The sequence below is a fragment of the Nansenia antarctica genome, assembly GCF_963989245.1.
Source record: "Nansenia antarctica genome assembly, chromosome: 5".
Taxonomy (NCBI): Eukaryota; Metazoa; Chordata; class Actinopteri; order Argentiniformes; family Microstomatidae; genus Nansenia; species Nansenia antarctica.
Genome location: NC_137690.1, coordinates 53,163,173 through 53,174,912, shown reverse-complemented (window position 1 = coordinate 53,174,912; position 11,740 = coordinate 53,163,173). Strand labels below are relative to the sequence as shown.

At 43.7% G+C, this 11,740-nt stretch overlaps 2 protein-coding genes across 2 annotated transcripts in view; both read right to left on the bottom strand.

The window, feature by feature from the left end:
* Positions 1–633: 633 nt before the first annotated feature.
* rnf115b (ring finger protein 115b) lies at positions 634–4,059 on the bottom strand (the record flags this gene model as incomplete). The annotated part of the gene is made up of 9 exons (XM_080531726.1): positions 3,976–4,059; positions 3,328–3,386; positions 3,176–3,233; positions 2,823–3,076; positions 1,993–2,061; positions 1,718–1,790; positions 1,410–1,503; positions 989–1,104; positions 634–756 (listed from the first exon to the last, which is right to left on the bottom strand). Exons 1-9 carry the CDS (start codon positions 4,051–4,053, stop codon positions 634–636), a joined length of 924 nt encoding a protein of 307 aa, XP_080387852.1. The 5' UTR covers positions 4,054–4,059.
* A 734-nt stretch (positions 4,060–4,793) lies between these two features.
* The window catches only part of scamp3 (secretory carrier membrane protein 3), a 7,559-nt gene continuing 612 nt past the window's right edge, over positions 4,794–11,740 (bottom strand). Inside the window, exons 2-9 of the mRNA XM_080532783.1 lie at positions 11,699–11,740; positions 11,010–11,129; positions 10,471–10,594; positions 10,095–10,223; positions 9,646–9,805; positions 9,047–9,148; positions 8,708–8,825; positions 4,794–6,193 (exon numbers count right to left, since the gene is read on the bottom strand). The exon at positions 11,699–11,740 is cut by the window's right edge and continues 39 nt beyond it. Of these exons, the coding sequence (XP_080388909.1) occupies positions 6,044–6,193; positions 8,708–8,825; positions 9,047–9,148; positions 9,646–9,805; positions 10,095–10,223; positions 10,471–10,594; positions 11,010–11,129; positions 11,699–11,740 (945 nt within the window). The 3' untranslated portion in view covers positions 4,794–6,043. The remainder of the gene's footprint in view (positions 6,194–8,707; positions 8,826–9,046; positions 9,149–9,645; positions 9,806–10,094; positions 10,224–10,470; positions 10,595–11,009; positions 11,130–11,698) is intronic.

The following is an 11,740-nucleotide window of genomic DNA, read 5'->3' as shown; positions in this document are numbered from 1 at the left end:
TAGAAAAGACTGTAAACTGATACATGAAGAAATCAAAACAGATCTGCATCAGAAAAGTGCATGATGGGAGAACAGGAAGGAGGTGGAGAGTGAGGAGAAAACAGCATCAGGCTTTAATAGGGAACATAAATAGACATTATTGAAGAACAGGAATATGTGAGATCAAGAGGAAGAGGGAGGCAAAGAGATCCGAGAGAAGAGAGAGTTGGAATTCTCTTTCCAGACTTTCCAATGTGCAAGAGTGAGTTCAGCCCACCTTTTAGAAACTCTTCAAATGTCATATTATTTGTAATTCCCGGAAATTCCAGTTTAGTGGGACACATCAACTCCACAACATCTTGTTTGCAAACAGTGGGATCCGTTTGCATGTAGGGCTACTGTGATTCAATACATCAGGGATATTGGGCTTTCTCACATCAACCAAAAAGAAACACAAAGGTCCTTAATAAATGTATACGGTCTGAGGGTGAAAGTCATGTTAGTGAATTTTGGCGGGAGTTGAATTTTGATGATGATGTGTTGTTGAGTTTAACAGAAATCTGTCTCTTCAATTATCGAGTGGATGAGAGGATGAGCCTCTCTCTGGAGGAGAGAGGGAAGATGGCAGAGAGGTAGAAGTTGAAGGCTTGTTTATTAAATCGCCTGTCCGTCCGGTGGGTCTGTCCTGATGGAGGGGGGCTCTGGGGGTTCTGATGGGGTCAGTATGGTGTTGTCAACACCGCCAAGACTTTTGCGACACACCGGACATGTATCATGCTGGGAGAAGGATAAAACATAAATGTGAGCCATGAAAAACATGCATAACATTAGGTATTAAGACTTAGTGTTTCCAAAACAGTAATACAATGGTTAAATAGTAATAACATAATAACAAGACCTTCGAGTCAGGATGCATGTGTGACTTCGATGACTCACTTGCTAATCCTCCATGGCAAATGAAATACAGTGGTTTAACACTGACCACCAACAACATACCACTCCTCCTTACCAGTTCGAGCCATGGCACTATACAGTCACTGTGGAAATAATGGAGGCAGGGGAGCTGTCTGACCGATTCTCCCAAAGAGTACTCCTCCCTACATACCGGGCACTCCAGTCTGCAGTCTGCAGACAGAGATACAGGGGGTACACAGTATGCATTTAGATTGAAGAGATAGAGATAATTCGATAGCTTATATGATATTCAAAGAAAAAACACGTTTCAAATTCATCAAATGGGATCTTTCAAAGATTTAGTAAAGTAAGTGTGCATGGAGGGCAGAAGAATTTGATGGAAGAAGACAAGATACACACTATCAACTCCCATAAACCCTGATATACAGTAATATGGCATGGGCTTTATGGTGTCTGGGAAGTGGGAGCCAATGATGTGATTCAGTACGCTAGTGATGTGTATGCTGGGAACCCACCTGTCTGTTCTTGAGAGATTATGACTGTTGGGAGGGATGAGATCATCTCTTTCTCTGCAGGAGGTGGACCTGTGCTCTCAAATTGGCCTAACAACTAAAAGAGTTTGAGGAGAGGGAAAAAGAGTTGGAGAGAGAGGGAGATAGAGAGGGAGGGAGAGAGAGCGGGGGAGAGAGGGAGAGAGTGAGAAAGAGAAAGAGAAAGAGAAAGAGACAGAGAGAAGAAGACAAAGAGAGAGACAGAGAGATTATGACTCAACTTGTTGCTATTCGGCCTGGACCTGCAAGTGGTCGGTGGTGACATCACTGACCTCTGTAATAACAGCATCTAGACCTCCCTGGCCCCAGGCATAGTCCCCTGGGTTGGAGTGCAACATGCCAGACCTTAGAGAGAGAGAGAGAGAGAGAGAGAGAGAGAGAGAGAGAGAGAGAGAGAGAGAGAGAGAGAGAGAGAGAGAGAGAGAGAGAGAGAGAGAGAGAGAGATAGAGAGAGACCGACGGACCATGTTTATAATACCATTATTATTAGAAATAAATAAATACTTATTTTACATAAATAATATACTCATTAATATTAATTACTTACAGTGAGGCTGGTGTAGAGGTTGTAATTCCATTGTTGGCAAACAGACCTGCCAAAAACTGTTGCACAATTCTAAAGAGAAAGGTTCAAAAGACATATTCAAAATGTTATTTTACAAACCATATTATCTGTACAATTTTATTTGGCAACACTATGGTTGTTTAAACACACAGACAGATGCTTGAAGTTAGTATATTGTTACTACTTGTACATTAAAGATACTGTATATTGTGTGTTTTGTGTCAAATTAATAAGATAGTCAAATGTTTTGATAACTTGGATTATGTAATGTGTTATATGATATCTTCATATTATGTGATATCTATAATAACTCAATACCAATACAGGCTCTTGAGTTGAGTTGAGATGGAATAGCCTCTTAAAAACAGGAACAGAAAGGTAGGAAAGGATTGGAAAAAATTGGCAAGGAATCGTCATTCTAGGTAGTTTCTAGGTCCAACTGAAATAAACATCCCATCAGCTATAACTGTCTATTACTGTCTGTGTGTTATTATGTGGGGAAAACCATAAGCAGCAGCTTACAGAGATAAACTGAGATCAAATTGAGACCTGTGATGTGCATCTTTCTACCATACTCTTCAGCTGTCCCTCCTGAGACATCTACTACCCCCCTGCACTGTTTCCCCTGTGTCAATATTAAAAAATAAAACAATCCTTCTTCTAGCACAACGACTGCCAATGGCCCCTGGCCTGAGCAAAGAGTACTTTACCTTCTATGACTAGTGGATAGATGATTCACAAATGTATTGATTGTAAGTCACTTTGGAATAAGGCGTCTGCTAAATGCCTAACATGTAAATGTAAATACCCACCCCTCCACTGCTGGCGTTTGGTCAGGCACAGACACTCGTCTCTCCTGGCTAGGTGGGCTAAAGGGCAGCTCCGGCACCAAGGCCTCTGTGTCCCCCGAAGGTTCCCCAGGAAGAGGAACCTCAAGCAGCCCTGCCTCTACCTCACCCGGGTCACTGGCCAGGCTGGCCAGCGTCCCTCCACCCTGGATGTGGCTGGGGTCAGAGTCTGAGTCAGAGTCTGAGTCAGAGCGTTCCATAAACAGCAGCTGCCACAGCTTGGAAGGAGATCAGACCATGACAGTGAGTTTAGAGAAATGTCTGAGAGAATAGAGGACTATTATGGAGAGAGACAGAGAGAAGTTAGGTGGACGCACCTCTGAGAAGAGGGTACCTGCATCCTCGTTGGGAGCAGCAGTGCTGTTCTGCAGGAGACTGAAAGGCAAAGTTCACCTCAATATTTTATTTTGTTACTTCAATCACTGTTATAGAGAGGCAGAAGTCGCCAGCAGAATGTGTTATAATTCACCTGGAGTCCTCTGTGACCTCCTCAATGAAGTCTGATTCACACCTGGGGCATATGTATTCCTAGAGGGGTCAAACATGTATCTACTTTCAAATCAGGTCATACAAGAAGATCAAAATACAGACGCAGACGCACACACAATTGCTTATCAAGTGAATCACATTCAAGATACACGCGCATGTCAGTGTCAAATAAATGTGTCAGCTGTCCAACAAATGCGCTGCTGCGCCTGGTGGTGTGGCGACAAGGGCCACCCTGCCCTGCCCCTTCTGTTTCCCACATGCAGTTGACAGTTGCCTACTAGCTTGCAACGTCGCCAACAGTAGGCTAGCGCTTCTAAATATGGCAACGAAGCAAACCCGAAAGTTGGATCAACAGATTTATTCCCAACTTCACTGCGCGCAAACAACATGTCAACATTCATAAGCAATATAGACTTCTGTTTGCGGCAATATCCTAATAGTCATATGTGTGTTCAGTTTGAAATAAATGTTTGTGTTTGAAATAAATGTTTACTTTTAATATTTCTTAGAGTGTGTTTTCGGGAGGCGTTGATAATGTCAAATGTATGCTACCGTTATATGGATGCGACAAGCGAACTCAAGAAGCGCAACTGGAGCGCGAGGAAGGAGCGCACTTTGACAAACTCACCGGGAGTTTTGGGTCTATTTCACCTTTACAGCAGTGACAGAAAAACCGCTGCTGTGGTGCCGCCGCTGCCTCCGCCATCTTCACGGTAAAGAACTCACTGACGTCGGTCGTTAAGAAAAGAAGGCGTCGTAGAACGCTTGTCATAAGGGTCAAGTCAGTCCAAAGTTCCAAACTCGTTTTAGTTTGATAGAATCCCGCATAATTGTTCAATGTATTTTTAACAACATTGTAACAACACTTAACATTATTCTGATTGCAATGATCTTAATCAAATGGGTGAAACTGCCATTATTGTCCAATTTCAACTAAATCTAGCAATTTAATAGTTATTGGTCTCCGTCAACACCTGCCTCAGGCTAAAACAAATAAGATCCGTGTCTTTGTAGCATGCATAGCCTACTAGTCCTGTTCCTGGTAACTGTAATTATAGGCCTACTAATAAACACAAAACTAAATCAATCAGGAAATAGCTAAAGGAAACCCCAGTGCAACAATAGAAACATTGAACCCATTAGACTAACTATGCAAAACAGTAAAATACTGTAGACTTGTAGTTTTCAATTATAGGTTCTGTACAAGTAACACACCACACAGTTTATACAGAGGCTTTCAACAGTAAGGACAGAATATTGTCTGATGGAGGTCACCAGAGGATAGGAAAGAGGACTACAGTGCTTCTTGGTCACAGTCAAGTGAAGTGAAGGATGACACATGAAAAGTGATTGTCATTACTATTATTGTTTGTTTAGACTAGTGACATGATAAGACAAGAATGCTGTATGTTGTTGCCAAGGGAAATTGGGGGAAAAAAAGCATATCAATTTATTTTATTCAAACCAAGACAGAACTGTATAGTGACAATCATGACAAACACAAACAGCGTCAACATAACAATAGCAATAGTATTATGACCAAAACAACAACATCATTTACACTAACAGTATAATTTTGGCAATGGTAGTATGAATAGGCATTTTTATCTTGGGAAAACAACATATTAATCCTCACTTTAGCAACATAATATCATTGGCCACAGATAATTGAACCATTCAGCTGTTAATAAATGTTAAATAGCATAGCTTCAGTGTATGTATCCATATCAAACTCCATCCTTCCCCTCTTTTTAACATATAAACGTTTACCTTTTGCAGAGCATTCCAAGAGGAACAAAAAGATCTTCACTGTCACATTATATTTGACACTTTGACTCTCAACCGTCTCTTTAAATTGATCCATAACATAATACTGTATTTTCATTTCCAGTTAAGATCTCAACTTTTTCCATTATTTCCACATACAAATGCGGAATCTGGGCGTCTGAATCTCCCTCCCATGTTCACCCCTCAACTAGGGGCTCCTGATGTAACAATTCAAGCTTCCCCTATGGGCTGCACCCTCATACTGTACACACCAGGCCCCCAAATCAACCCCTCTAACCCCCATTGCACTTGCAGAGAATTGAGAGGCTTGGATAGGTGTAAACAATATAGGCGAAAATCCTAGAAAGGCAGCAAGATGGAGCAACTACATTCCGAAGATCATATCATCTCCAGACTGGTGTTGACATGGAACTGACCTCCAACTTTGGTTAAAGATGTAGAACACAACACAACACAATACTGTGGTTCAGTTCGTAGCGCATGACGGGGGTTGGAGGTTCGATTCCATCTGGGGAAAAACCTCTACTGAAAAATGCACTCACTGCAATGTAAGTTGCTCTGGATAAAAGCGTCAGCTAAATGGCATATATTATTATTATTACATTATATTCCTTACACCTGTCCAATCCACTCAGATCTCCATAAGTGCATAGTGGGTAGAGGCTAGTGATTGACAGGTGAATCTCTAAATTCTCTCCTTGATTACTCGTGTCCTCTATCCTCGCTTCCTTCTCAAAATGCATTACGGCAGAGACGATCCGCGTTTCCCCCCCCCCCTTGGGTCTTCTACTCCAGCTCTTTGAAAAGGAGCCAAGGAGAGAAGATGTGAGTAATGGAGGAAATACATTTGAGATTAACCCTATTTCTAGACCCTACCGCCTACTGTCCCGGCTGGCCTCCCTCCCTCTCTATCGAGCCCCAGTGAAGGCCCCCTGGGCAGCGTTGGCTGTAGCGTTGGCAGCTGCCTGGCGGACAGCCTGGTTGGACATCACTCCGGTGGCAAACTCAGCCTGGGCCTTCTGGAAGCTGGCACCAGTCTGTCTGTACAATGAGTGCACCTGGAGAGGAGAAGATGGCATTGATACCTGATATACATACTAAAGTCATCGTCGGCGTCGTCATCGTTATCATCGTCATCGTCATCATCATCATCATCGTCATCATATACTCATTGGAATTTGATATACATGTTATGGGAAATGTGTGAGAACAGGAAATGTAATTGTACCGGGATATCTAATACCAAATTCATTACCAAATACATCCACACCAAAAACATCCATACCAAATTCATCATCATCATCATGATACTCAATGACACCTAATATACATGCATACCATATTCATTAACTTCCTACAGTCATTGACAATGTGAAAATTATACCGTAACCTGATATGAAAACAATTGTTCTGATGATTTATTTTCTGTGTACTACTGTGTACAACTCAGTGGTCTTGCGTTTAGAGTGTCCGCCCTGAGATTGGGAGTTGTGAGTTCGATCCCCGGCCGAGTCATATCAAAGACTATAAAAATGGTACCTCCCTGCTTGGCACTCAGGGTTGGATTGGGGGTAAGACCCTGCGACGTACCATCGTCATGTCCAGGGGGTGTACTTGTACATCAAGCTGCATCACGCTATGGAAGCAGGAGAAAGGCTCCTGCCCCCTTAGGGCTACTTACTTACTGTGTATAGTATACGGCAGGGGTGCCCAATACGTCGGCCGCGATCGACCGGTCGATCGCAAAGGTAGTATGGGTAGATCGCATGGCATTGAACAAACCCCCCCAAAAAACAATCATCCACCCACCCCCCCCAAAAACAAAAGTCCACCTATCATCCATCCTCACTATGGCTTTTGCCACTTGATTGACGTACAGGTAAGCCAGTCTGAGATCTGATCTTTTTACCTAACACCTAACACACGGTTCACCACGCATGCGCAGTCAACAGCGCCAACTACAAAATACAAAATACCGGCGAGACTAATTAACTAGTTAGCCTTCCAATTTCTACTATTTACTATTTAGTACTAAAGAAAGGGTATACAAATGAGTGGGGAAGCTGGACCAAGTAAGAAACCAATAACGTACAACTTCCATCCAGAATGGGAGGAAGACTTTTTTACACGATGTGATATTGGAAGTGCGTCTGTCTGATCTGCAGATCTATGATGGCTGTTTGGAAGAAGGGAAATGTGGCAAAAGAGCGAAAACGTACGGCTGCAACGATAGCTTCTTATCGCGTCAGTCACGTTCTTGTTAAACACAAGAAGTCATTCAAAGACGGCGAAATTGTGAAAAAAGCGTTTCTCGAGGCTGCAGATTGCCTTTTCGATGACAGATCCACAGTGGCTGATGACACCTTGCAAGCCTGCCTACACCTTGCAACCAGCTCCTACAGCCCTGACTACTAGAAACTAGCTGCCTCCTCCCAGTGCCAGGTCTCCCACTAAGGTAGAGAAATGCATTTATTTCCTCCTTTCAAACTAGGGAACTACCTGTTTTGTATCTGGTTTACTTTTCTGTTTGTTGGATCAGTAGTCGGCTATGGTACTGCAGACTGGCTGTCTGGCTGTCAGTGTGTGAGTGAGAGAAATTGAGGTGTGTGTGTGTGTGTGTGTGTGTGTGTGTGTGTGTGTGTGTGTAAGAGAGAGAGAGAGGGGGGGGGGGGGAGAGAGAGGGAGGGTTTCTGCTATGGCTCCCTATGCAGACTGGCAAATGTGTGTGTGTGTGTGTGTGTGTGTGTGTGTGTGTGTGTGTGTGTGTGTGTGTGTGTGTGTGTGTGTGTCTGTGTCTGTGTGAGTGTGTGTGTGTGTGTGAGTGAGAATAGCAAAGAGGGAGGGTTTGTGATGGTCTTCTCCTGTGTGGCTGTGTGACAGAGAGAGAGAAAGTGTATTGTGAGTTTACTATGCAGGCTGGGAACTGTGTGTGTGTGTGTGTGTGTGTGTGTGTGTGTGTGTGTGTGTGTGTGTGTGTTTGTAGTACGTGCATGTACGTTTGCGATGTTGAAACTAGACTGGTAGATCTTGGCAGACTGGCTACTTGAAAAGTAGATCTTGGTTCAAAAAAGTGTGGGCACCCCTGGTATACGGTATGCTGCTGCGTCATACCTAACAACCTTTACCCGTGACAACGTTGATGATAAATCCCGGCCTCTCGGGCATCATTGTTTAATTGATCCCTCTTGTCCCCTCTACAAATGTTACGTCATTCCACTATAGAATGAGCATCTACTGCACATTAAATTACTGGAGGCTTTGAATAAAAATAAATCCCTTCCCTGATATACCCAACATCGATTTTTTTTTCAATAACCAAGAAGTTTCAGAGCTGAAATTACAGTATCTATTCAGTTCGCAAAGTAGAATCTAAGTAAGCAATATTTCTCAGACTGACTAGCCAGGCAAGCAAACGGTTGCCTGGCAACCTGCTCCATAGGATTGCGTGAAGGAACTATTTGAGTCTCCATAAACGTTAGAATAGAATGCAAAATGTACCCATTCATCGATGCCACTCTTCTAATATACCACTCTGCTTACACTGTCCTCATCAGATCGTCTTTCTAACGTACCTTCTTGAGCATGACCACTCCCATGGCGGCCTGGGCAGTGAAGAGGACGGAGTTGAGCATCATGATCACACCAACAGGCACGCTGCTCTTCAGAGCGGCCAGACTCACAATCCATCCACTGAGCGGGCGGGCGGGGGGGAGAGAGACATAGGGAGAGGGGGGGGGGAAGGGTGGGAGAGAGAGACACAGAGGGCCATGAAAGATAGAGGCAGAATGAGAGGAGGGATAGGTGTGGGGAGTAAATAAGAGAGATACAATTAGGGTTTAGGTACAATATGACAGTCATAACATTATAGTCCCAGTCCCAGTCCATGAAAACGGTTTGTTTGTGACTCGTACCTGAAACCCCACCCAGGGATTCCAATGGTCATGATGACATAGACAACCACTTGGATGAAAAATATGAAGAAGAAGGCGAAGAAGTTGAAGGAGCTGTCACTCCTGAAATGAAAATACATTCAGTATTAGAGAGCATGAGGGACAGCAACACAATCTATTGCACTGTGACATGTGATAGGTGAACGTTTTAGATAATCTTAAACAGGCTATTCGCTAAGTCTGTACGTAATGAACTGCTGAATGTAAACATGAGAAAGGCCAGGTGGGTAGTTATTAACAATAAATATGTGGACTGTTTCGCCCCAAGGTGAACAATGTTTGCCTGTGGACTGTTTTAATGATTAATTAAATGATGTTTGTCTGAGGACAGTCTGTGGGCAGTTTCACCCCAAGGCTAAACTAAGTTTCTCAGCTACTCCTTAGCTTGTATTTGCTATTAATTACTGCTAATTAGCAAACGCTTAGACTTTCTGCTAGTAACAATCATAATATTGGTGCCAGACAGCCTCCGAAACTTCCAAGACTCTTGAATTGTGTTTACATTCATAATAATTCAAAGTGAATTAAATCCATATAAGGACATGTTTAATGGTACTTACCTGAAGGCTTTGTACACGGGTCTGTACCAACAGACGAAGGAGCAGGGCGTAAAGAGGAGGATCCAGAGGATGGCCAGGCCCAGCCCGACACCACCACTGGTGTCCACACAGAATAGAGCCAGGCAGGAGATTAAGTTAAACAGCAGCGTGCAGGCGGTGACTGGAGGAGGGGAAGAGAGAGAGAGAGAGAGAGAGCAGGTAAGGGAAGAGAATTAACAAAATGGAAGGGAAAGTGGAGAAAGGGATGAGATAGAGGGAGTAAAGAATGAGAGAAGTGGAAAGGAGCGAGAAGAGAGTATGGTAATAAGAGAGGATGATTAGCAGACAGAGCAGATGAAGGGATGGGTGAATATGTGGGAGAGATAGAAAGAGAAAGGTGGGTAAGGTCCAGTAATAGTAGACTGATACGGCAACAGAGAAACAGCTGAGACAGAGAGGAGGACACTCACACATCCAGTAGTAGTACATAATGGAGACCGTGCGTTGGAAGCTCTGGCTGATCTCCAGGTTGATGTCCTGGTAGAAGCAGGGTCCCACAGGGCAGAACGATGGCAGCGGAGGCCAGTTGTTCTGACGAGCTGAGAGGGAGGGGAGGGAGGTACTTCAAGTCATTTATTTTATTCTATTCGGCTCTGCATTAGCTGATGCAGAAATTATCTGTATCCAACTAAAATACATAATACGGAACCACACAGTGCTATCTTCCCCGTACTGAAGAATGTTTTGTAAACAGCAGTCAGACAAGGGATGGAATGGCAGGGGAAAAAATAACAAAAAAATTTCTTCAAACTCCACTCTTTCTCTTCCTCCTCCTCCCTCTCTTACATGCTCCAATGCCGAGGGCATGCGAATCCAACTCCCTCTCTCTCCTCTCCAGCTCACGGGCCTTCTTCTCCAGCTCCTCCTGTTTCCTAAGGAGCTCTGCCGTGGTGGCGTTCACCACCGTCTGCTACAGAGAGACGACAAACATTCTAGCATTATGATTGCCAATGGCCAATTGCCAATGGCCAGTGCACAGATTACTTTTCTTGCGATGACTAATGGATAGATGATTCACTTACTTAGACAAATGTATTTGTTGTAAGTCGCTTTGGATAAAGGCGTCTGCTAAATGCCAAAAATTTAAATGTAAATGCAAACACCTCACTTCAGACCCGATATAGGCTTAGCAGAAGGTCTCCCCTAGATAATCGTTATCTATAGATAGGTCTGATGTGTTGCTTGTTCAAATGCATTATTTTACAACGTAGTGCTCAGGTGCAGTATTTTTCCCACGTCGTTTCCTACGTAAGAGGGCATATGTGCTATAATTTGCACTGGTGTGTTCGGATACATGTGGCCTATAATGCATACAGAACAAGTACCTGGGAGTTGTAGGAGCCATAGTTGCGGGGTTCAGTGGGAGAGGTGAGCCTGCTGGGTGGAGTCTGAGCAGGAAGAGGTTGGGCGGACGGTGAAGTGGCCTCATAGGGAGGAGGTGGAGGCTAGAGAGAGCATAAAAACAAATACATCACTCAATGATTTTACCCATGAACATAGAGGTGCAGTTTCCCTAACACCTAGGCTATTGCGGGAGACATTGCACTGCTAGTGGATACACTTAATATTAGTCACGGTTTTAATAGTGTAACCTGTGTCCGGTAAACGTGTCCAGAAAGACTAATGGTGGTGGTAATATAGAAACATCTTTAGGTTTATACTCAACTCTATGGGAGTGGTGCATCATGGCATGTTGCCATATCCAATTGGTTAGAATGTAACCGCACCCCTGTGACAGTGGCATTACATAGGCTAAATATTGGGGAAAGTCCCATCAGTAGGTTATTAATGAATTCTACAGCAAAACACTCCTCTGTATACCTATTCCTCCACTCTGTCTCTGTGTGTGTGTCTCTCTCACAGTCACGCACGCACACAGGTAGTTAGCATGATGGCATCCATTCAAATGTAAAGACAAATAGCCTGTGGAGGAATGTTTGATTTTCTCTGGTCTAAAACCACACACACTCATTCTCATTCTCTCATTCTCTCATTCTCTCTCTCTCTCTCTCACCCCAGTTTTATTGTCAAATGGGTTGTAGAGGTCCAGGGTGGC